The sequence below is a fragment of the Arachis stenosperma genome, chromosome 7 (assembly GCF_014773155.1).
Source record: "Arachis stenosperma cultivar V10309 chromosome 7, arast.V10309.gnm1.PFL2, whole genome shotgun sequence".
NCBI lineage: Eukaryota > Viridiplantae > Streptophyta > Magnoliopsida > Fabales > Fabaceae > Arachis > Arachis stenosperma.
The window spans coordinates 71,457,188-71,481,767 of NC_080383.1; the positions used below are offsets into that span (position 1 = coordinate 71,457,188).

General features: G+C 37.4%; 1 protein-coding gene and 1 long non-coding RNA gene across 6 annotated transcripts; both read right to left on the reverse strand.

Annotated features, from left to right (window-relative positions):
* Positions 1 to 225: 225 nt before the first annotated feature.
* LOC130941987 (uncharacterized) lies at positions 226 to 2,778 on the reverse strand. 5 transcript variants are annotated; one of them, XR_009070747.1, is made up of 5 exons: positions 2,641 to 2,778; positions 2,161 to 2,274; positions 1,956 to 2,072; positions 768 to 900; positions 226 to 458 (listed from the first exon to the last, which is right to left on the reverse strand). It is a non-coding gene; the product is annotated as an uncharacterized LOC130941987 (long non-coding RNA). The 5 variants fall into 5 exon arrangements; XR_009070745.1 differs by having other exon boundaries at positions 1,956 to 2,274; XR_009070746.1 differs by having other exon boundaries at positions 1,956 to 2,240; positions 2,641 to 2,760.
* Positions 2,779 to 5,998: 3,220 nt separating this feature from the next.
* On the reverse strand, positions 5,999 to 7,350 carry LOC130939902 (uncharacterized). Its single transcript, XM_057867968.1, has 3 exons — positions 7,228 to 7,350; positions 6,737 to 6,847; positions 5,999 to 6,619 (listed from the first exon to the last, which is right to left on the reverse strand). Exons 1-3 carry the CDS (start codon positions 7,348 to 7,350, stop codon positions 5,999 to 6,001), a joined length of 855 nt encoding a protein of 284 aa, XP_057723951.1.
* Between the last annotated feature and the right edge of the window lie 17,230 nt (positions 7,351 to 24,580).

The window sequence follows — 24,580 nt, forward strand, 5'->3', positions numbered from 1 at the left end:
TGGTAACAAATTTTGATCTTGAAGGTACTTTTCGTGACAGTCAATTTTTTTCCTATCACAAAATTTTGTTACAAAATGTAACATAATTTTGTAACATTTTTTCTTTAGTTACGAAAGCAAATTAATTATTTTGTAACAACTTTTTTTATTAAAAATTACATGCATAATTTACTAAATTATTTTTTAAATTAACTAATATATTAACAATTTTAATAAACAAGTTTACATGTATATAATATGCAAATACATACATAAGTCAAACAAGATCTTTTTAGCTAAAATTGTCTTGAAACAAAATAACATTAGCTAGTGAGTACATTGATTAGTTCAACCAAAACATAAAAGTTCTAACATAAAAGTTCAACCAAAACATAAAAGTTCTAACATAGATTAGTGTCTCTATGCATCAAAACATTCTTGAGCCCTCAAGGTAGCATATGGTCACCATTTCAGCACTCCTGTAAATAAGAAAAACCGAAACAAAAAAATTAGAAACAAGATATAACACTAATTATAATTTTTCCACTAAAAAAACATAATCATACTATAAAGTTTCATAAGACAGATTTGACTTGTGATGACAACAAAATCGATCATCTCACAATTATAACAATATATAATATATACTAATTACTTATCCAGTAACTTAATAATAAATTTGAAGTTTAAGATCATCTATCTTCAGAATTAGGACAGAAGAAAAAGAGAAACTCTGAACATAATGGGCCTTGAGAATCTGAACACAACGCATTATTGGTATAAGGTACCTTAATGTTCTTGAGGTCAAGGTTCAACTCACTCCTCAATAACATAAAGAGCTTTTGAAGAGGTTCGTCATCAGTCCTACGAACTGGAATTTTCATATATTCAGCAGCCTTTATGAAGATATCCATGACTTTGCTGTATCACACAGTAGCCGCAGATATTAAAAAGACAAAAACACATAAACAAAAAGAGAAGTTTCAACTTCAAGGAAACAAGATAACAAATAATTTACAAGGAAAGGAAAGAAAAGGAAGGCATGATATTATCAAATACCATTATCCTTATATATAACTAATATCATGCAAATTGATCAACTAAAAGAACTTATTGCTTCACTGTTTTCTCCTGTGTTTGACAATTATTTCAATTAATTTTTTCATCAACATTACAGTGCAATTCAGTCTGGTAAGTCAGCATCGAAAGGGATTTAAATTTTAAAATATAATCTAGTTTTACACAAGCAGTCATTTACTAATTAACATGATCTTTCTCATTGAAACTTCAAGCTAACTTAAAAAATATAATAAATATCCATGAAAGGAAAAAGATAATAAATTGAGCAGCCAATATCTTACAGCATATAATAATGTGCAGTCTTACACACCAACACAGGATAAGCTACGGATCGAAAGCCAGATGGAGCTTAACTAGCACAAAATGAGTTTACCTGGGAGCCAAAGAAGGCTTCATAAGGTAATAGATTAATAGTAAGTGGACAGTGTTTGATGCATCGGTCAAAAGAAAGAACTCAGAAATAGGCCAAGTCATACAGAACTATCTTGTAGATACACATTTAAGCTTTTGTTTTTCATTGGCAAACTGAATGAAACATGCAACTGTTGGAAACTCTGTAAAAATTTTAAACTTCCTATATACTAACATGTTTTAAGGTAGGAGAATTGAACAAAAATATATACAGAAACTAATTTACACTCGCTTCCATGAAACCAAGTACGATAGTTTCCAATATTTATTTTATCATAAATGCCAAGAATGAAAAATGCTAAACAGTTACAGCTTAGCAGGGATGTCACGCATCCAATAGCAATTCATGAACTCAATGGGACATTAACTTTTCATAGTCCTCAAATTACTTGCATTAGAAAAATATGATAAGAAGAGTGCAGTTTCATGTCAAAACACATTAGGCAAATTTGGTTCTTTGACAAGCTTTTGTTTAAAGAGCTTACCAGTGCTGCTACAACTTCATTAGCAATCTGCAACCTCATCCTTCTAATTTCTTTCAAAAATTACCATTGAGATGCTCCTTTAAGCTTCCATTCTCTATGTTATCAAATATGAGCAGTCTGCAGAAATAACCCAAAGACAACAAGTTTCAGATTGCAAATCCTTGCTCTCATCAACATTAACCAACTCAGATTTCACACTTTCAACCTCATTCATCTTATCCTGATCTTCAGCATTGCTAACCTTTTCGATCGATTGAATGCTCTCTTCATTCTTATCCACTAAATCTTGATGTTCCATGGTCAAAAATTTAAAATGAACCTAAGATTTCCTCGTCAACAATGCAAAAACTGAAAGTTTACCCAAATTCAACAAGCAACACCAAATTTATCTTCATTCACAATCATAATACAACCAGCAGCAAAGACAACAATATCATCATCACTAACAAAATCACAATTAACAAATACATATATAGCTCATCTGAGAACCCAATTCTTTACAGCACCATCAAATACCAAAAATCAATTTCAGCATATTCAAACATACTCACATTCACTAACAATTCCCAAATTCATCAATTCTCATTAATTAGTCATACAAAGCATGTATAAATTATTTGCAATTACTCAATGCTTTTTGGCATTCTTAAATTAAAAACTCTTAATTTTTAAACGAATCCCCTACCTCCGTTAGTCGAAACCACAGAATTTAAACGCGACAATCCCCTTTCTTTCTAATCCATGGCAGCAGCAACTTTAGCAATTCCATAGCAGCACAATCATCAACACTCAAGATAGCTCCAGCAGAAAAACAGGAGGAGCGAAATGGTCATGCTAAAACAAAGACATGCTATTGAAATTAAAACAAGAATTTGACCAAGAAACAACAATAGAACAGAACGAAGGTAAAATCATAGTAGCAAACCCTAATGGAAGAGAGGCGGAATTTGAGGAGTAACAGTGGCGCTGGTGGCTCTGGCAGCTGTTGTTAGTGACCACCCAGAGGGCGGCGCAGCTCAAAACAGAACCAAATAGAGCAGCGGTAAGGGCGGCGGCCATGGGTGACGGCGATGCGGGCTCCATCACCGCGACCATGAAGCATGACAGCAGCGTCTTCCCTCTATCAACGGCGTTCTTCTCTCCGTCGGCCTTCCTCCATCCACGAGTTTCTCTCTCGGCGAACCAGGGCAGCAGAAACGGATGAGCTTCATCGGAGACAGGGGCAAGAACTACGGTGACACGGGCTTTGGCGACGGCTCCATCATCGGAAGCGGCGGCGACTGGCGCGACGATGGCTCTGACGGGTGCGTAGCGCAACCTCATCTCTCTCCCTCGCGAGTTCATCCCTCTCTCTCTCTCTCTCCTGACGCTCCTGTCGACGACGGCGACGGTGGTGAGGCGTGACGGCAAGCTGGACGTGGCGACGCGGCAGCAAACCCCGCGGCGCCATCCCTCCCCCTCTCTTCTTCTTCTCCCTCACGCTCTGATTTCCTCTCCAACTCTCTCGATCTCCATCTCTCGTTTCTTTTCCTCTGCTTTGTTTCTTCGTTGAGTTGTGGTTGTGGGTAAGGGAAGGGGGTAGGTTAGGGTTAAGGTAAGGCTGAGTGAGATTTAGTGTCTCTGTATTTTTGTGAAGGTGAAGGATAAGAAAATATAGGGTTAAACAATAGGATGTGTATAAAAATAAAAATTTAGTAATGAAAATATATTAACAGTATAAGAGTTTCACAAAATTATAAGATTAAAATAATTTAAAAATATAATTATGATATCAAATATTATTTTAAAAACATATAAAAATATATCTATTAACATATTAATCTAATTAAATATTTATTCTAAATTTAAAATTATAATAATCAAATTAATTATTTTTTTAAAATAAAATTTGAATTCAAAATATTCATGAACAATCAATTTAATTAAAAATATTCACTTTATTGTTTTTTACATTTTGACTTTTGGTATTTTATTTTTTTATCATTTATATTTAATTATTGTTATTTATATTTATAATTTGATTAAATTTTTTTAAGTTTTACAAATTAATTTTTAGCTAACATTAAAATAATATTAAATTTTGTGACAAATTAATTTTTTGTTACAAACAATGTTAAATTTTGTGACAAATTAATTTTTTGTTACAAAATAATTGAAATTTTTGAAACGAAAAGATATTTTGTTACAAAATATTTCAAATTTTTGTAACTAGTTTATTTTTTGTTACAAAATGTTATAATATTTTGTAACAAAACACCAGTTCGTTACAAAAATTAACATAATTTGTAACGAAAAAAAGCACGTTGTTACAAAATATTAGAATGTATTGTAACAATTTGTAATTTTGTTACAAAACATTATTCTTTTGTAACAATCACTAATTATTATTACAAAAAATTATCTTTTTGTAATAATTTTAAATTTGACACAAAATTTTTGTTACAAATATTCCATTTTCTTGTAGTGTAACCAAAACAATATAGGACTGAGAAGAGATAGTGCTTAAGACTTTGAGTTTCTCAATAGAGCTCAGGTCTAGTTACGGAATGGGGCTTATGACACTCTATTTCTGAATAGCTTTGGCATCTCACTATCCATTGAAGCTCAGAAATATCGACATCCCTTGGAACTAGAACTCGGATGACATTATAGATTCTCTTCTTTAGACTCTAATTAATTCTTGAATACGGCTTTTGCTTTTTCTTGGTGCTTTGCACCTTTGAGCCTAGCCGTGACTCTAAGTATTTTGTTTTCATGCTTAACTTGATACGTAAACACCACAAGCACTTAACTAGGGAACCTCTTGGGATCGAATTTTTCCTTGCTTTTTCTCCCAGATAATGGTGCTCAGTGCCTTAGGCATACTCTGTAACAATATTGGGTCACGACTTTAAGTGTCAGTCTAAAGATTTACTTGACACTTTTACACCACAAGCATATGGTTAGGGAAAACTACTCTTTTGATAGTTTATATCAGTTTTGACCCTCCTAACCATTGATGTTCAAAGCCTTGAACTTTTTTCTTTTTATTTCTCAATTCTTTTTGCTCTTTCTTTTATTTCAAGAATCAATCTTTTTCTTATTTTAGAGAATCGATAATACTTCTCTAAATTTTTGTTCCTCAAGAACTAATATACTCAACTCCAATATCAAATATGCACTGTTAAGTCCATACATTCAGGAATAGAGATAGTGCCACCACATCTAGGTAACTAGAACAACGTATAATATATAACTCAAATCTCATACCTTTTACTACTTCCTTTTCAAAAGATTTTTCTTTTAAGCTTAATGGGCAATACATGAGACATCTTCTAACCATAAAAATTTCGAAAATAAACTACTAATGAAAAGAAATTCTAAGAGTGATCATGCAAGCCTGGAAAGGAAAACAGAAAACAGAAAGAAATACTAAAAAATAGAAAGAAAGGAAGAATGAAACTCAACCACCTCAATGCTGGTGGCTGCTCAGGCTGTGCTCTTCTATGTAGATGATTCACCTTCCTTTGGTGCCATTGATGATAATATAAACCTAGAGCTCACTCTGAAAAGAAAGCTTGCTCCCTTTTTGGCGTTAAATGCCAGGAATACTTGCCTCCTTTTTGGCGCTAAACGCCCAGCCTAGCGTTTAGCGCCAGAGCCTTTCTGCTCCAGGACGCTCTGTTCTTCCTTCTGAGTCCTCCTGCCCCTGTTCTAAGTACTGTGCATGATCACAAATCAGGAAAGCTAGGAAAACTATTAAAATCAATGACAAATAAAAATTTACTAAAAGAAACTCAAACTAAAGAAAGCTGAAATCAAAATAAAATTAAACTAAAGGATACTTATAGTTGGGTTGCCTCCCAACAAGCGCTTCTTTACCATCACTAGCTTGACGGTTAGCTCCTTCAAGGAGGAAGATAGTCATAGAGGCTTTAGTCCTCATCCCCTCACTGTGAGCTTCTTTCTTGTGCTCTATTGGATTAGCTCAATATGCTCAAGGGACAGGATCCTTTTTACAGTATGAGGTAGGACTGGACTTCTAGTACACACCACTTTCATTCCTAGTGAGAAGTCTTCAGTAGGGATTTTTTGTTCCTCCATCTCCTAAGCATCTTTCCCATGGGGCTTTCTCTCTCTTTGGTGGGTGGTGAATGCCCAACACCAAACTTAGGTTTGATGTCTAGGGGAACTGTATTTGTTTCCACCAAGGGAGGGGGCTTCAGCATTGCACTCTGCATGCAAGTTCCTCTTTTGTCAGGGGGTAGTGGAGGTTTAAAAACCTTGAAAACCGTCCGATCTTCATGCAACCTCAGCACCAATTTGTCTCTCTTAACATCAATGAGGGCTCTTCCAATGGCCAAGAATGGTCTTCCTAGGATGATAGACTCATCTGTGCCTTCTCCCATGTCAAGTATCACAAAATCTGTAGGGAAGAAGAGCTCTCCAATCTTGACTAGTACATTCTCTAATAGCCCATATGCCTGCTTTCGAGACTTGTCAGCCATCTTTAGTGCTATTCTTGTAGGTTGCACCTCTTGGATCTCCAACTTCTTCATTACAGTGAGCGGCATCAACTTTATGCTTGAACCAAGGTCACATAGTACTTTCTCAAAAATAATATTCCTAATGGTACAGGGAATCAGGAAACTTCTAGGGTTTGGCATCTTCTTAGGTAGCTTTCTCTGAATTAGTGCATTACACTCCTTGGTTAAGACTACAGTTTCATCTCCCTTCAAGGACTACTTCTCAGATAGTAGGCTTTTCATGAAGGCCATATTGGGAGGCATCTTCTCCAATACCTCAGCAAAAGAAATATTGATGTGCAACTTTTTGAAGGTTTCTAAGAACTGAGTGAATTGCTCATCCTTTGTCTCCTCTTGTAGCTTCTGAGGTTGTGGTTCTTCAGGCTCCTGTGCACCAATGGGGCGTGTAGCAATGTCCTTCCAATCTCTTCTTTAGCATTTTTCTTCCTTTAATTCCTTGGTAACATACACCTTCTTAGATTCGACCTCCTTGGTCATGGTGAGAGCTTTGCACTCTTCTCTTGGATTTACTTCTATATCACTAGGACATATGTTAGGAGGTCTCTAAAGTTTCTGAGGGTATAGCAATTTGGCTCTGTACTCTGGGACCTTGGGTAATGTAGGATGTGTATCCAGAGTGATTGGAAAAGGGTTATCTGGGTGCCTAGGAGGGGCGTGCTCTACCTTCTCCTCTTTCTTCTCTAGAGCTTCTTTTCAACCGGCTCTGTAGTACTTTGTGTGTCTATACTTGCCACCTGTCCACTTACCATGGTAATGGCCTTGCACTCCTTCCTTGGGGTAGGCACTGTATCAATGGAAAGAGTGAAAACTGCTTGGTATTCCTCTTTTATCAGCTCAGATATTTGCTGGTTCGTCTGGCTTATTTGCATCTCTAGATTCCTGAAGGAGGCTTCGGTTCTCTACATAAAGCTTTGTTGGATTTTTGCAAGTTCTGCAAGCATGGCTGCCAGGTCAGGTGTACTGTTAAATTGTGGGGATTGAGAAGGGGCGTTGTCGACTGAACTCTGCATGCTTTGCAACTGTTGTGTGAGAAGGTTTAGCTGTTGAACTATGGATTTATTCTAGGCGAGAATTGTGTCTTCAGTGGATTCTTCCTTAGCTCCCTTTTTACTAAAGTCCTTTTAGATGAGTATAAGTATTGATTGTTAGTGACAATCTCAATGAGCTCATCAGCCTCTTCAGGTGTCTTCTCATGTGTATGGAACCACTTACAGAATTATCCAGGGACATCTTGGCTATGATAGAGAGTCCATCATAGAAGATGTCCAGCTTGACCCAATCCAAGAACATGTCAATAGGGCATTTCCTGAGCATCAGCTTGTATCTTTTCCAACTCCCAAGCATCGTAGAGGGATTCACTCTCTCCTTGTCTAAAGATCTGAACATCTGTCCTCAGCTTAGTCAACCTCCTCGGGGGAAAATACTTATTCAGAAACTTGTTGACTACTTTATTCCAGGTGTTCAAGCTCTCCTAGGGTTGAGTATCCAACCATTCTTTTGCTTGATCTCTCACAGCAAATGGGAAGAATATCAACTTGTAGACTTCAAGATCTACTCCATTGGTCTTTATAGTATCACAGATCTATAGAAAGTCAGAGATGAATTTATTGGGCTCTACCTATGGAAGTCCATTAAACAAGCAATTTTGTTGCACTAGGATGATCAACTGGGGGTTGAGCTCAAAATTATCTACTCTAATAGAAGGCACACTAATGCTCCTTCCATAAATCAAGAGTGGGAGTTGTGTAAGAGCCCAAGGTTCTTCTGGATTGTGCACTCCCATTCGGATCCAAAATGAACTATCCTTGTTCCTGCACACACAAACAAAAGACAAAGAAAAGTGGGAGTCTCTATGTCAAAGTATAGAGAACTCCCTGTGAGATATCCTACAAAAGATAAGAAATAAAATAACTTAAAACAAGCTATTAAACAAAAAATTTCGAAAATAAGAATAAGAAACTAAACTAAAATTTTCGAAAAAAATTAAAAAAGGGAAAACACTAAAAGACACCAAACTTAAAATCAGAAAAAATTAAATGGAAATAAATAAAATTAAATCAAAAATAAAAAAACAAACAATTTCAAAAATAACAAAAAAATATATTAAAATTTTGAAAATTAAGAGGTCAAGACACTAAAAATTCGAAAATATTAGGTAAGACACTAAATAGACACCAAACTTAAAATCAGAAATTAAAAAAACTAATTAAGATAAAAATCAAAAATTAAGAAAAATAAACAAAATAGAAATTGAAAATTAAAAAGAAAAATAAATAAACAAATTACTAATAAAAATACCTAATCTAAGCAACAAGACAACTGGTAGTTGTCAATCACGAGCAATCCCCAGCAACGGTACTAAAAACTTGGTGCACGAAATTAAAACTCGCATAACTTAACCGGCAAGTGCACCCGGTCATCCAAGTAATACCTCATGTGAGTGAAGGTCGATCCCACGAGAATTGTCGGACTGAGCAAGCAATGGTTATCCTTTTGGATTTAGTCATGCAAATAGTAAAAGAGAGTTGTGGTTGTTCTAATGCATAAACAAATAAACAAGAGAATAAAGAAGACAATTTAAGGTTTGGTGTAAAAACAATACAAGAAAATAGTTAAGGTCTCGGAGATGTTTATCTTTCCAGATTAAAACTTCTTACTAACTATTTAACAATGAATGATTCATTCTATCGCAAATTGAAAGTGATTAAACCCTAATTCCTAAGTGATTTAATCTCCTCTGATCCTCATCAAATGCCACTCCCGTGGTCATTCAATTCGGATTCGAGGGTGAAGTTCAGAAAGCAAGTTTATACCACAAAGGCCCTAATCACCCTAATCCTAATAAGGTTTTTGCAGTTGAATAAAATACCAAAACAACTCAAAGTAGCATCTAAAGAGGATTTTTGCAGTAAAATATAATAAAACTTAATAAAATCTAACTAAAAACAACTAGGAAATACTATGAGAAAGGGTATAAGATGCTCATGCATCATTCATCATCGAATCCTAATAAAGCTGTTGTAGGTGGAGAAGTTAATCGGCCTCCTCATCATGGGAAAAAGATTATTTTTAAGAAAAGGAAATCGGACCATATAGACCTCGAGCTGTCTGAGGATTTAACTGAGAAAGGGAGGAAATTCCATTGGAGGAAATGAATTGGTTCATTGATAATCAGAAGAGATTACATGGTTTTGCTGAGGATCTTGATGGATCTTCGTTGTGGAGTAAAGAGTTTCCTTTTATGGTCATTTTAGATGAGGTTTGTCAGAGTTCTGCTGATGTGGCTATGGTTAATGAGGCTGGGGATGTATCTATTAATCAGTTTATGCAGCTGAGCTTGGTATTATGGTTGTACTTATATGCGCTTTTGATGATAATGATTAACATTGTCGTTCCTGTTTTTTTTATTTGTTTTGTAGGTGGTGGGTTTGTGTTTGGCCAGTCTTTGCCAGAGTCAAGAAGTAAAACACAAAAAGATGTTAGGGCAGGTGGAGGAACCAAGCAAGTTGAGGGAAGAGCTTTCCCTGAAAAAAGGGTTTAATCTTGGGTTTGGAAAGTAAGCTGTTAAAGAAGGAGGAAGAATTGAAGCTGATGGTGGAAAAATATCAGAAAGAATCTGAGTTGTTAAAAAAGAGAGAGGAAGAATTGGCCAATAATAAAGACCAGGTGGCTAATGTTACTATAAAGCTGAGTGAGTTTGAGAAAAATAAGCAAACAGAAATACTGGATGCTTTTGTTGAAGGATTTGAACGTGCTGCTAATCAAGCCAATTTTTTTGCTCCTAACCGAGATTTGCTTTGATGGATCCAGCAAAGATTTTTCGAGATGGAGATTTATTTGATGATGAAGAAGGTGCCGAAGATAGGGATGATAGTTTACGTCATGATGCATGACTCGTAGTTTTTTATTTTGAAATTTCTGTTACCAACTTTTTAGGATGATGATGACTGTTTATACTCTGTCAAGTTTGATTTTGGCTTCTATTTGACTGTTTGGTTGTTTATATTTGTGTAGAACATTTGGGACTTGAACTTGTTTGTTGATTTGGCATGTGAGAGACAATGCATGAGTGTTGTCTGCTTTTGATTGTCTGATTGTTAGTATTTGATTGTGGACTATCGTTGATGATTGATGAACCCATATTTGATGATAAATTTTAGATTGATTTGAGTGAATTTCATCATACAAACCCACATTTATTCATCTAAATAGCATACTTTTATGTTCTCTCCCTAAATTGAGCTTAATTGTGAAAACATGCTAGTTTGTGCTTAATTTAACTAATTTTATTTCACTTTCATTCCATTCGATGCCTTGATATTTTTTATGAGTGATTTCAGGTATAATAGGTTGGAATGGCTTGATGAGAGTGGAGGAGAAGTATGCAATAGGGAGAAAACAGGAAGAAATCAAAGTAGGAATGCACAGCCATGTGTGCGTACGCACAACATCCTGTGAGTACGCACAAGAGAAAAATTCAGCACGTGTGCGTACGCACACATCTGTGCATACGCACGAATCAGCACACGTGACTCACTTAAAGAAAAACACTGGGGGCGATTTCTGGGCCTCCAGAGCCCATTTTTGGACTTTCTAAAGCTGATTGAGTGCTATATCAAAGGGGCATCACTTTATTTCAAGTGGAGAGCAATTTGGGTAGATTAGAAACATGCTTTAGGTTATATTCTAGAGAGAAAAACTCTCTCTTCTCTCTAGAATTAGGATGGATTAGGTTAAATCTCTCATAGATTTAGGTCTAATTCTTGTTTTCCTTTAGTTTTCCTTGTCATTTATTATTCTTGCACCTTTGTTCTTTACTTCTATTAGTTATTTCCCTTCTTTTGTTCCTTTATGTTTATGACACTTTGTTACTTTTAATTTTAATTAAAGCAATTCATATTTTATGTTTCTTATTATTTAATTTAGTTGTTATTATGGTTTTCTTACAATTGGTAGTTGTAGATTTCATTATCTCTTGTTATTTTACCATGCTTCTCTTTTATACCTTCTAAGTTTTTGATAAAATGCTTGGTTGGATTTTTGCCTAGTCTTTCGCATTCTTGGTTGGGAAATTGGGTAATTAGGTGAACTTGAGTGGTGGATGTCCATTCTACATTGTGTGAGGATTGTTAGTTGATTTGGTTTCCACTAACTCTAAGCCTTCCATTAATAGAGTTAGCTAGGACTTGTGGATTGAGATCAACTATGCCCTTTTGACTAATCCTCGATGTTAGGATTGACTAATTGGGATTAATTCTACACAATTATCATGTTTGTGGTCCATTACTAGGATAGGGATCCTTAATTCTCCAATTCTTGCCAGGAGCTCTTTTTTCCATTTAATTGCCATTTTCATTGCTTTTACTTGCTTTCCATTTAATTACTTGCAATTTTAATTTCTTGAATCTTATAACCAAACCCCCCAAATCCCCCAATGCCAATAATTGAGTATTTCATTGAAACTCCTAGGGAAGACGACCCAGCACTTAAAAACTTCCGGTTATTTTGGTTTGAATTGTGACATCCTTTGGAAATTAAAAATTTGATTTGAGCATTACTTGTTGGTTTGGAACTATACTTGCAACGAAGTTATTTCCTCTAACCGAGAAGAGAATTCTAAGCCGACGGTTTTGCTCTTTCAATGATAGTAAGAGATCAGTTCCCAAAATGGTGCAATGAGTGGGTTATTTTAATGATAGTAATAGTTTGATTGAATAGGATTGTGTGACATAAATAATTGATCGTCATTTGTGAATTGTTATATCTCAGAGAGATATACGTTGGTTTAAAGAAAGAGAATAGTAATGAAATAGATAATAATATAATATGAACCTTTTGTACAAAGGTGCACTGGTGCACGAAATTGTGATCATCAATGGCGCCATCAACATGGTACGCTCAATTGCAATCTCAACTCTTTATCACAACTTCGCACAACTAACCAGCAAGTGCACTGGGTCGTCCAAGTAATAAACCTTACGCGAGTAAGGGTCGATCCCACGGAGATTGTTGGTATGAAGCAAGCTATGGTCACCTTGTAAATCTCAGTCAGGCAGATTCAAATGGTTATAGATGATATATGAATAAAGCATAAGATAAAGATAGGGATACTTATGTAATTCATTGGTGAGAATTTCAGATAAGCGTATGGAGATGCTTTGTCCCTTCCGTCTCTCTGCTTTCCTACTGTCTTCATCCAATCCTTCTTACTCCTTTCCATGGCAAGCTGTATGTTGGGCATCACCGTTGTCAGTGGCTACAGTCCCGTCCTCTCAGTGAAAATGTTCAACGCACCCTGTCACGGCACGGCTAATCATCTGTCGGTTCTCAATCAGGTTGGAATAGAATCCATTGATTCTTTTGCGTCTGTCACTAACGCCCAGCCTTAAGGAGTTTGAAGCTCGTCACAGTCATTCAATCATTGAATCCTACTCAGAATACCACAGACAAGGTTTAGACCTTCCAGATTCTCTTGAATGCCACCATCAATTCTAGCTTATACCACGAAGATTCCGATTAAGGGATCCAAGAGATATCCACTCAATCTAAGGTAGAACGGAGGTGGTTGTCAGGCACACGTTCATAGGTGAGAATGATGATGAGTGTCACGGATCATCACATTCATCAAGTTGAGGAACAAGTGATATCTTAGAACAAGAATAAGTTGAATTGAATAGAAGAACAATAGTAATTGCATTAATACTCGAGGTACAGCAGAGCTCCACACCTTAATCTATGGTGTGTAGAAACTCCACCGTTGAAAATACATAAGTGATAGTAGTGATCATTGGTTTCGGCCCCAGAGAGGGAACCAGAAGAACCAAGATGAAAATACAATAGTAAAAGGTCTTATTTATAAAGAACTAGTAGCCTAAGGTTTACAAAGATGAGTAAATAACATAAAAATCCACTTCCGGGCCCACTTGGTGTGTGCTTGGGCTGAGCATTGAAGCATTTTCGTGTAGAGACTTTTCTTGGAGTTAAACGCCAGCTTTTGTGCCAGTTTGGGCGTTTAACTCCCATTCTTGTGCCAGTTCCGGCGTTTAACGCCGGGCAGTTTTGAGCTGATTTGGAACGCCAGTTTAGGCCATCAAATCTCGGGTAAAGTATGAACTATTATATATTTTTGGAAAGCCCAAGATGTCTACTTTCCAACGCCGTTGAGAGCGCGCCAATTGGGCTTCTGTAGCGCCAGAAAATCCACTTCGAGTGCAGGGAGGTCAGAATCCAACAGCATTTGCAGTCCTTTTCAGTCTCTGAATCAGATTTTTGCTCAGGTCCCTCAATTCCAGCCAGAAAATACCTGAAATCACAGAAAAACATACAAACTCATAGTGAAGTCCAGAAAAGTGAATTTTAACTAAAAACTAATAAAAATATAATAGAAACTAACTAAAACATACTAAAAACATACTAAAAACAATGCCAAAAAGCGTATAAATTATCCGCTCATCACAACACCAAACTTAAATTGTTGCTTGTCCCCAAGCAACTGAAAATCAAATAAGATAAAGAGAAGAGAATATGCAATGAATTCCAAAAACATCTATGAAGATCAGTATTAATTAGATGAGCGGGGCTTTTAGCTTTTTGCCTCTGAATAGTTTTGGCATCTCACTCTATCCTTTGAAATTCAGAATGATTGGCTTCTATAGGAACTCAGAATCCAGATAGTGTTATTGATTCTCCTAGTTAAGTATGATGATTCTTGAACACAGCTACTTTATGAGTCTTGGCCGTGGCCCAAAGCACTCTGTCTTCCAGTATTACCACCGGATACATACATGCCACATACACATAATTGGGTGAACCTTTTCAGATTGTGACTCAGCTTTGCTAGAGTCCCCAATTAGAGGTGTCCAGGGTTCTTAAGCACACTCTTTTTGCCTTGGATCACAACTTTATTTTTTTTCTTACTTTTTTTTTCTTTTTCTTTTTCTTTTTTTCTTTTTTTTTTGTATTCACTGCTTTTTCTTGCTTCAAGAATCATTTTTATGATTTTTCAGATCCTCAGTAACATGTCTCCTTTTTCATCATTCTTTCAAGAGGCAATCATTCATGAACAACAAATTCAAAAGACATATGCACTGTTTAAGCATACATTCAGAAAACAAAAGTATTGCCACCACATCAAAACAATTAATCTGTTATAAAATTCAAAATTCATGCAATTCTTCTCTTTTTCAATTAAGAACATTTTTTATTTAAGAAAGGTGATGGATTCATAGGACATTCATAACTTTAAGGCATAGACACTAAGACACTAATGATCATGAGACACAAACATAGATAAACATAAGCATGAAAATTCGAAAAACAAGAAAATAAAGAACAAGAAAATTAAAGAACGGGTCCACCTTAGTGATGGCGGCTTGTTCTTCCTCTTGAAGATCTTATGGAGTGCTTGAGCTCCTCAATGTCTCTTCCTTGCCTTTGTTGCTCCTCTCTCATGATTCTTTGATCCTCTCTAATTTCATGAAGGAGGATGAAATGTTCTTGGTGCTCCACCCTTAGTTGTCCCATATTGGAACTCAATTCTCCTAGGGAGGTGTTGATTTGCTCCCAATAGTTTTGTGGAGGAAAGTGCATCCCTTGAGGTATCTCAGGGATTTCATGATGAGTGAGATCTCTTGTTTGCTCCATCCTTTTCTTAGTGATGGGCTTGTCCTCATCAATGAGGATGTCTCCCTCCATGTCAACTCTAACTGAATAACAGAGGTGACAAATGAGATGAGGGAAGGCTAACCTTGCCAAGGTAGAGGACTTGTCCGCCACCTTATAAAGTTCTTGGGCTATAACCCCATGAACTTATACTTCTTCTCCAATCATGATGCTATGAATCATGATGGCCCGGTCTATAGTAACTTCGGACCGATTGCTAGTGGGAATGATTGAGCGTTGGATAAACTCCAACCATCCCCTAGCCACGGGCTTGAGGTCATGCCTTCTCAGTTGAACCGGCTTCCCTCTTGAATCTCTCTTCCATTGAGCGCCCTCTTCACAGATGTCTATGAGGACTTGGTCCAACCTTTGATCAAAGTTGACCCTTCTAGTGTAAGGGTGTTCATCTCCTTGCATCATGGGCAAGTTGAATGCCAACCTTACATTTTCCAGACTAAAATCTAAGTATTTCCCCCGAACCATTGTAAGCCAATTCTTTGGGTCCGGGTTTACACTTTGATCATGGTTCTTGGTGATCCATGCATTGGCATAGAACTCTTGAACCATTAAGATTCCGACTTGTTGAATAGGGTTGGTAAGAACTTCCCAACCTCTTCTTCGGATCTCATGTCGGATCTCCGGATATTCACTCTTTTTGAGTTTGAAGGGACCTCGGGGATCACCTTCTTCAAGGCCACAACTTCATAGAAGTGGTCTTGATGCACCCTTGAGATGAATCTCTCCATCTCCTATGACTCGGAGGTGGAAGTTTTTGCCTTCCCTTTCCTCTTTCTAGAGGTTTCTCTGGCCTTAGATGCCATAAATGGTTATGGAAAAAACAAAAAACAATGCTTTTACCACACCAAACTTAGAAGGTTTGCTCGTCCTCGAGCAAAAGAAGAAAGAAGAGAGTAGAAGAAGAAGAAATAAAGGAGATGAAGATGGCTTTGTTATTCGGCCAAAGGGAGAAGTAGTGTTTAGGTTGTGTGAAAATGAGGGGGTGAATATGGGTTTATATAGGGGTGGAGAGAGGGGTAGGGTTCGGCTATGGGAGGGAAAGTGGTTTGAATTTGAATGGTGACGTAGGTGGGGTTTTATGAATGATGGATGTGAGTAGTGAAGAGAATAGTGGAATATGATAGGTAAAGGGTTTTTCGGGAAAGAGGTGTTGAGGTGATTGGTGAATGGGTGAAGAAGAGAGAGAGTGGTGGGGTAGGTGGGGATCCTGTGGGGTCCACAGATCCTGTGGTGTCAAGGAAAAGTCATCCCTGCACCAAGTCGCGATCGAAAATGCTCTCTATGCCAATTTTGGCATTAAACGCTGGGCTGGTGCCCCTTTCTGGCGTTTAACGCCAGCTTCTTGCCCTTTCCTGGCATTTAACGCCAGTCTGGTGCCCCTTTCTGGCGTTAAAAGCCCAGAATGGTGCCAGACTGGGCGTTAAACGCCCATTTGCTGCCCTTACTGGCGTTTAAACGCCAGCAAGGTCTTCCTCCAGGATGTGCTATTTTTCTTTCTATTTTTCATTCTGTTTTTGCTTTTTCAATTGATTTTGTGACTTTCCATGATCATCAACCTACAGAAAACATAAAATAACAAAGGAAAACTATATAAATATAACATTGGGTTGCCTCCCAACAAGCGCTTCTTTAACGTCAGTAGCTTGACAGAGGGCTCTCATGGAGCCTCACAGATGTTCAGAGCAATGTTGGAACCTCCCAACACCAAACTTAGAGTTTGAATGTGGGGGTTCAACACCAAACTTAGAAGTTGGTTGTGGCCTCCCAACACCAAACTTAGAGTTTGACTGTGGGGGCTCTGTTTGACTCTGTTTTGAGAGAAGCTCTTCATGCTTCCTCTCCATGGTAACAGAGGGATATCCTTGAGCCTTAAACACAAAGGATTCTTCATTCACTTGAATGATCAATTCACCTTTGTCAACATTAATCACAGCCTTTGCTGTGGCTAGGAAGGGTCTGCCAAGGATGATGGATTCATCCATGCACTTCCCAGTCTCTAGGACTATGAAATCAGCAGGGATATAATGGTCTTCAATCTTTACCAGAACATCCTCTACAAGTCCATAAGCTTGTTTTCTTGAATTGTCTGCCATCTCCAGTGAGATTCTTGCAGCTTGTACCTCAAAGATCCCTAGCTTCTCCATTACAGAGAGAGGAATGAGGTTTATACTTGACCCTAAGTCACACAGAGCCTTCTTAAAGGTCATGGTGCCTTTGGTACAAGGTATTGAGAACTTTCCAGGGTCCTGTCTCTTTTGAGGTAATTTCTGCCTAGACAAGTCATCCAATTCTTTGGTGAGCAAAGGGGGTTCATCCTCCCAAGTCTCATTACCAAATAACTTGTCATTTAGCTTCATGATTGCTCCAAGGTATTTAGCAACTTGCTCTTTAGTGACATCTTCATCCTCTTCAGAGGAAGAATATTCATCAGAGCTCATGAATGGCAGAAGTAAATCCAATGGAATCTCTATGGTCTTATTATGAGCCTCAGATTCCCATGGTTCCTCATTAGGGAACTCATTGGAGGTCAGTGGACATCCATTGAGGTCTTCCTCAGTGGCGATCACTGCCTCTTCCTCCTCTCCAAGTTCGGCCATGTTGATGGCCTTACACTCTCCTTTTGGATTCTCTTATGTATTGCTTGGAAGAGTACTAGGAGGGAGTTCAGTAACTTTCTTACTCAGCTGTCCCACTTGTGCCTCCAAATTCCTAATGGAGGACCTTGTTTCAGTCATGAAACTTTGAGTGGTTTTGATTAGATCAGAGACCATGGTTGCTAAGTCAGAGTGGCTTTGCTTAGAACTCTCTGTCTGTTGCTGAGAAGATGATGGAAAAGGCTTGCCATTGCTAAACCTGTTTCTTCCACCATTGTTGTTGAAACCTTGTTGAGGTCTCTGTTGATCCTTCCATGAGAGATTTGGATGATTTCTCCATGAAGAATTATAGGTGTTTCCATAGGGTTCTCCCATGTAATTCACCTCTTCCATTGAAGGGTTCTCAGGATCATAAGCTTCTTCTTCAGATGAAGCATCCTTAGTACTGCCTAGTATATTTTGCATTCCAGACAGATTTTGAGAGATCATATTGACTTGCTGAGTCAATATTTTGTTCTGAGCCAATATGGCATTCAGAGTATCAATCTCAAGAACTCCCTGATTTGTCCCATTGTTCACAGGATTCCTTTCAGAAGTGTACATGAATTGGTTATTTGCAACCATTTCAATTAGTTCTTGAGCTTCTGCAGGCGTCTTCTTCAGATGAAGAGATCCTCCAGCAGAGCTGTCCAATGACATCTTGGACAGTTCAGACAGACCATCATAGAAAATACCTATGATGCTCCATTCAAAAAACATGTCAGAAGGACACTTTCTGATCAATTGTTTGTATCTTTCCCAAGCTTCATAGAGGGATTCTCCTTCCTTCTGTCTGAAGGTTTGGACTTCCACTCTAAGCTTACTCAATTTTTGAGGTGGAAAGAATTTTGCCAAGAAGGCATTGACTAGCTTTTCCCAAGAGTTCAGGCTTTCTTTAGGTTGTGAGTCCAACCAAATCCTAGCTCTCTCTCTTACAGCAAAAGGGAATAGCATAAGTCTGTAGACCTCAGGGTCAACCCCATTAGTCTTGACAGTGTCACAGATTTACAAGAACTCAGCTAAAAACTGATGAGGATCTTCCAATGGAAGTCCATGGAACTTGCAATTCTGTTGCATTAGAGAAACTAATTGAGGCTTAAGCTCAAAATTGTTTGCTCCAATGGCAGGAATAGAGATGCTTCTCCCATAGAAGTCGGGAGTAGGTGCAGTAAAGTCACCCAGCACCTTCCTTGCATTGTTGGCATTGTTGTTGTTTTCGGCTGCCATGCATTCTTCTTCTTTGAAGATTTCTGTTAGGTCCTCTACAGAGAGTTGTGCTTTAGTTTCTCTTAGCTTTCGCTTCAAGGTCCTTTCAGGTTCAGGGTCAGCCTCAACAAGAATGCTTTTGTCTTTGCTCCTGCTCATATGAAAGAGAAAAGAACAAGAAAATATGGAATCCTCTATGTCACAGTATAAAGATTCCTTGAGGTGTCAGAGGAAAAAAAAAATAAAAGGAAGAGGTAGAAGAATTCGAACTTATCAAGAAAGATGGAGTTCGAATTGTGCATTAAGGAGGAGTGTTAGTCTATAAATAGAAGGATGTGAGAAGAAGGGAAGAAATTTTCGAAAATAAATTAAAAACATTTTAAAAACATTTTGAAAAATACTAATTGATTTTTGAAAACTAAGAGTGAAAAAGAAATCAAGTGATTTTTGAAAAAGATTTTGAAATAAGAAATCAGAAAGATATGATTGAAAACTATTTTGAAAAAGATGTGATTAAAGAGATATGATTGAAAAGTTATGGTTTTAAAAAGATATGATTTAGAAGATATGATTTGAAAAACAATTTAAAAAGATTTGATTTTGAAAATTAATGACTTGGCTAACAAGAAAAGATATGATTCAAACATTAAACCTTTCTCAACAGAAAAGGCAACATACTTGAAATGTTGAATCAAATTATTAATTGATAGCAAGTATTTTTGAAAATGGAAAGAAATTGATTTTGAAAAAGATTTGATTGAAAAGATATGATTTGAAAAAGATTTGATTTTGAAAAATTTTGAAAACCTGAAAAAAAAAATTTGAATTAAAAACAGAATCTTCCCTCTTGTGCCATCCTGGCGTTAAACGCCCAGAATGGTATCCATTCTGGCATTTAACGCCCAAAACACTACCCTTTTGGGCGTTAAACGCCCAACCAGGCACCCTGGCTGGCGTTTAAACGCCAGTTTGCCTTCTTCACTGGGCGTTTTGAACGCCCAACTTTTTCTGTGTAATTCCTCTGCTGTATGTTCTGAATCTTCAATTCTCTGTATTATTGACTTGAAAAGACACAAATTAAAATTTTTTTGGATTTTTAATAATCAAAATGTAACTAAAATCAAATAACAATGCATGCAAGACACCAAACTTAGCAGTTTGTATACCATTGACACTAACAAAATGAGAATGCATATGAAAAACAACAAAACACTCAAGACAAGAGAATTTAAAGATCAGAACAAGGAAATCATCAAGAAAAACTTGAAGATTAATGAAGACACATGCATGAATTCGAAAAATGCAAGAAGAACAGAAACATGCAATTGACACCAAACTTAATATGAGACACTAGACTCAACCAGAAACATAAAATTTATTTTTTTTGGTTTTTATGAATTTTGTAAATTTTTTTTGGATTTTTCGAAAATTAAGTGGAAAAAGAAAATGAAGATATCAAAATTCTTAATGAGAATTCCAGGAATCATGCAATGTTAGTCTAAAGCTTTAGTCTAAAGGAATTAGACATGGCTAGCCAAGCTTCAGCAGGACATTACATTCAAGACCTAAATTGATGAGAATCAATCAGCTTTGGTGATGATAAGAACATCACCTTGAAACACTAGAATTCATTCTTAAGAACTCTGAAAAATACCTAATCTAAGCAACAAGATGAACCGTCAGTTGTCCAAACTCAACAATCCCCGGCAACGGCGCCAAAAACTTGGTGCACGAAATTGTGATCATCAATGGCGCCATCAACATGGTACGCTCAATTGCAATCTCAACTCTTTATCACAACTTCGCACAACTAACCAGCAAGTGCACTGGGTCGTCCAAGTAATAAACCTTACGCGAGTAAGGGTCGATCCCATGGAGATTGTTGGTATGAAGCAAGCTATGGTCACCTTGTAAATCTCAGTCAGGCAGATTCAAATGGTTATAGATGATATATGAATAAAGCATAAGATAAAGATAGGGATACTTATGTAATTCATTGGTGAGAATTTCAGATAAGCGTATGGAGATGCTTTGTCCCTTCCGTCTCTCTGCTTTCCTACTGTCTTCATCCAATCCTTCTTACTCCTTTCCATGGCAAGCTGTATGTTGGGCATCACCGTTGTCAGTGGCTACAATCCCGTCCTCTCAATGAAAATGTTCAACGCACCCTGTCACGGCACGGCTAATCATCTGTCGGTTCTCAATCAGGTTGGAATAGAATCCATTGATTCTTTTGCGTCTGTCACTAACGCCCAGCCTTAAGGAGTTTGAAGCTCGTCACAGTCATTCAATCATTGAATCCTACTCAGAATACCACAGACAAGGTTTAGACCTTCCAGATTCTCTTGAATGCCGCCATCAATTCTAGCTTATACCACGAAGATTCCGATTAAGGGATCCAAGAGATATCCACTCAATCTAAGGTAGAACGGAGGTGGTTGTCAGGCACACGTTCATCGGTGAGAATGATGATGAGTGTCACGGATCATCACATTCATCAAGTTGAGGAACAAGTGATATCTTAGAACAAGAATAAGCTGAATTGAATAGAAGAACAATAGTAATTGCATTAATACTCGAGGTACAGCAAAGCTCCACACCTTAATCTATGGTGTGTAGAAACTCCACCGTTGAAAATACATAAAGTGATAGTAGTGATCATTGGTTTCGGCCCCAGAGAGGGATCCAGAAGAACCAAGATGAAAATACAATAGCAAAAGGTCTTATTTATAAAGAACTAGTAGCCTAAGGTTTACAAAGATGAGTAAATGACATAAAAATCCACTTCCGGACCCACTTGGTGCGTGCTTGGGCTGAGCATTGAAGAATTTTTGTGTAGAGACTTTTCTTGGAGTTAAACGCCAGCTTTTGTGCCAGTTTGGGCGTTTAACTCCCATTGTTGTGCCAGTTCCGGCGTTTAACGCCGGGCAGTTTTGAGCTGATTTGGAACGCCAGTTTGGGCCATCAAATCTCGGGCAAAGTATAGACTATTATACATTGCTGGAAATCCCAGGATGTCTACTTTCCAACGCCGTTGAGAGCGTGCCAATTGGGATTCTGTAGCTCCAGAAAATCCACTTCAAGTACAGGGAGGTCAGAATCCAACAGCATTTGCAGTCCTTTTCAGTCTCTGAATCAGATTTTTGCTCAGGTCCCTCAATTCCAGCCAAAAAATACTTGAAATCACAAAAAAACACACAAACTCATAGTAAAGTCCAGAAAAGTGAATTTTAACTAAAAACTAATAAAAATATAATAAAAACTAACTAAAACATACTAAAAACATACTAAAAACAATGCCAAAAAGCGTATAAATTATCCGCTCATCATGCACGTAGGCTGGCTTTATTAAAACCTCTCCAAGCAAAACCCTTTTGGAAAAAATCTTGTGAGTAGGAAAAAGAGTACCTGCCTGGCCCTGACTTTTAGCAGTAATAGAATTTTAAAGATGAGATACTCCATGTGTTCGGTATGGAAGTACCATCAAGTGATTGCAGACGATAGGCGCCGTTGGCGACGACCTCGATAACCCAGAAAAGGGCCCTCCCAGTTTGCTGCTAATTTTCCATGGGCTGGGGGTCTTCTGCCTTGTTCAGTTTTTCTCAATACCAGGTTATTTACTTGAAATGATCTGGGGTGAAGTCTTTGGTTGTACCGCCGAGATATGTGTTGCTGCATATCTCGGTGATTGATTTCTGCCATAGATCGGATTTCTTCAATGATGTCAAATTTGTTTTGCCGAAATGTGTTTGTGTTGTTGTGATTGGCATATTGTGCTCAAAGAGATGACTGGGAGATCTTCACAGGTATCATTGCTTCAGAGCCATACACCAAATAGAAAGGTGTTTCTTTTGTTATTGAGTGGGTGGTGGTCTTGTATCCCCATATGACCTTCGGGATTAGTTCGGCCTATAGTCCTTTAGCATCATCCAGCTTCTTCCGCAAAGCATGTAGGATGACTTTTTTGGCGGCCTCTCATAAGCCATTTGTTTGTGGATGTTCTATTGATGAAAAATGTTGTTCGATTCTTAAATTCTGCAAAAAAAGAGGTAAATTTATGATCGGCAAACTGGAGACTATTATCATTGATAATGTGCTGAGGTATGCTGAATCTGCAGATAATGTTTTTCTACACAAAGGAGACCATTTGCTAGGATGTTATGTTTGCTAGTGGTTGAGCCTCTATCCATTTTGAAAAGTATTCAATTGCAACAACTAAAAATTTCACCTGAAGCTCCCATTGATTGAAGGGCCAACTTACTTTGGAATTGTGAAGGACCTCGGCTGGTAGGTGCGTAATTAGACTGTGCTTCTAACAGTTACTACAGTTTTTCACTTTTGCATTGCAATCTTGTTGCAATGTTAGCCAGAAGAATCCTGCTCGAAGTATTTTGGAGGATAGATTTCGGGCTCTGACGTGTGTTCCACACATACCTTTATGAGCTTTGGCGAGTGCAAGCTCAGCCTCTGACCTGGAATGACATTTTAGCAAAGGACAAGAAAAATCTCGTCTATATAGAGTATTGTTATAAATAGTAAAAAGATCACCGAACATTGTCAATATTCTGTGGAATAACTCCGGTCTTGAGATAATCCATATAGGGTATTCACCAATCTTCATCCTGTGTAACACTTAAAACCTCGGTTAGATTTATACTTGGTTTGAGCAGTGTAGACTGATATAAGGTAGAAGTTGGTGTTTGGGTGCTGGCGAGCTTGGATAGAATATCAACTCAGTTATTATTCTCTCGAGGTATATAAATAATTTCAATTTTTGAAAAATTTGAAATAAGTTTTTTTTACAATATCCAGATATTTTACTAATAATGGATCTTTCACTAGAGATTATTTACCTATTGTATAACATGCAGAGAATTACAATATACCTTTAATTCAGAGATTTTTAGATCGGTTGCAAGTATTAGACCTACAATTAGTGCTTGTATTCTATTTGGTTGTTGCTTGCCTTGAAGGAGAGGTGTAAGGATTATTCTAGAACAAAATCGTTGTTGTCTTCAAGCAAGACTCCGGCACCACACCCTTGAGGGTTCGATGCCTCGTCCACATAAAGGACCACCGTGTACGGTTATCTACCGAGCTTGGAGTAGTGAAATTGGCTATGAAGTCTACAAGGTATTGAGACTTAATTGGACCTCGGCTTTGTTACCTAATGTCAAATTCAGAGAGTTCGACGGACCACTTTATTAGTCGGCTAGCCAACTATGGTTTGTACAGCACTTGTCGTAAAGGTTGATCAGTTCAGACGTGTATGACATGGCTCTAAAAATATGGTCGGAGTCGCCGGGCTGAAAATATTAAAGCCAAAGCCAAATTTTCGATCTTTGGGTAGCAAAGCTCGGCATTTTGTAAGGACTTGTTAATGAAGTAGATAGGTTATTGTTGCTTTTGTCTCTCTGTAATGAGAACAGAACTTAATGCCCAATCAGTGACAAATAAATATAAGTAAAGTGCCTCCCCTTTAAGGGGTTTTTGTAAAATCGGTGGTTTTAAAAATGTGGACTTTATATTTGCAAATTCATTTTCACAGTCGTCAGTCTAATTGAAATCATTTTTTCTTTTT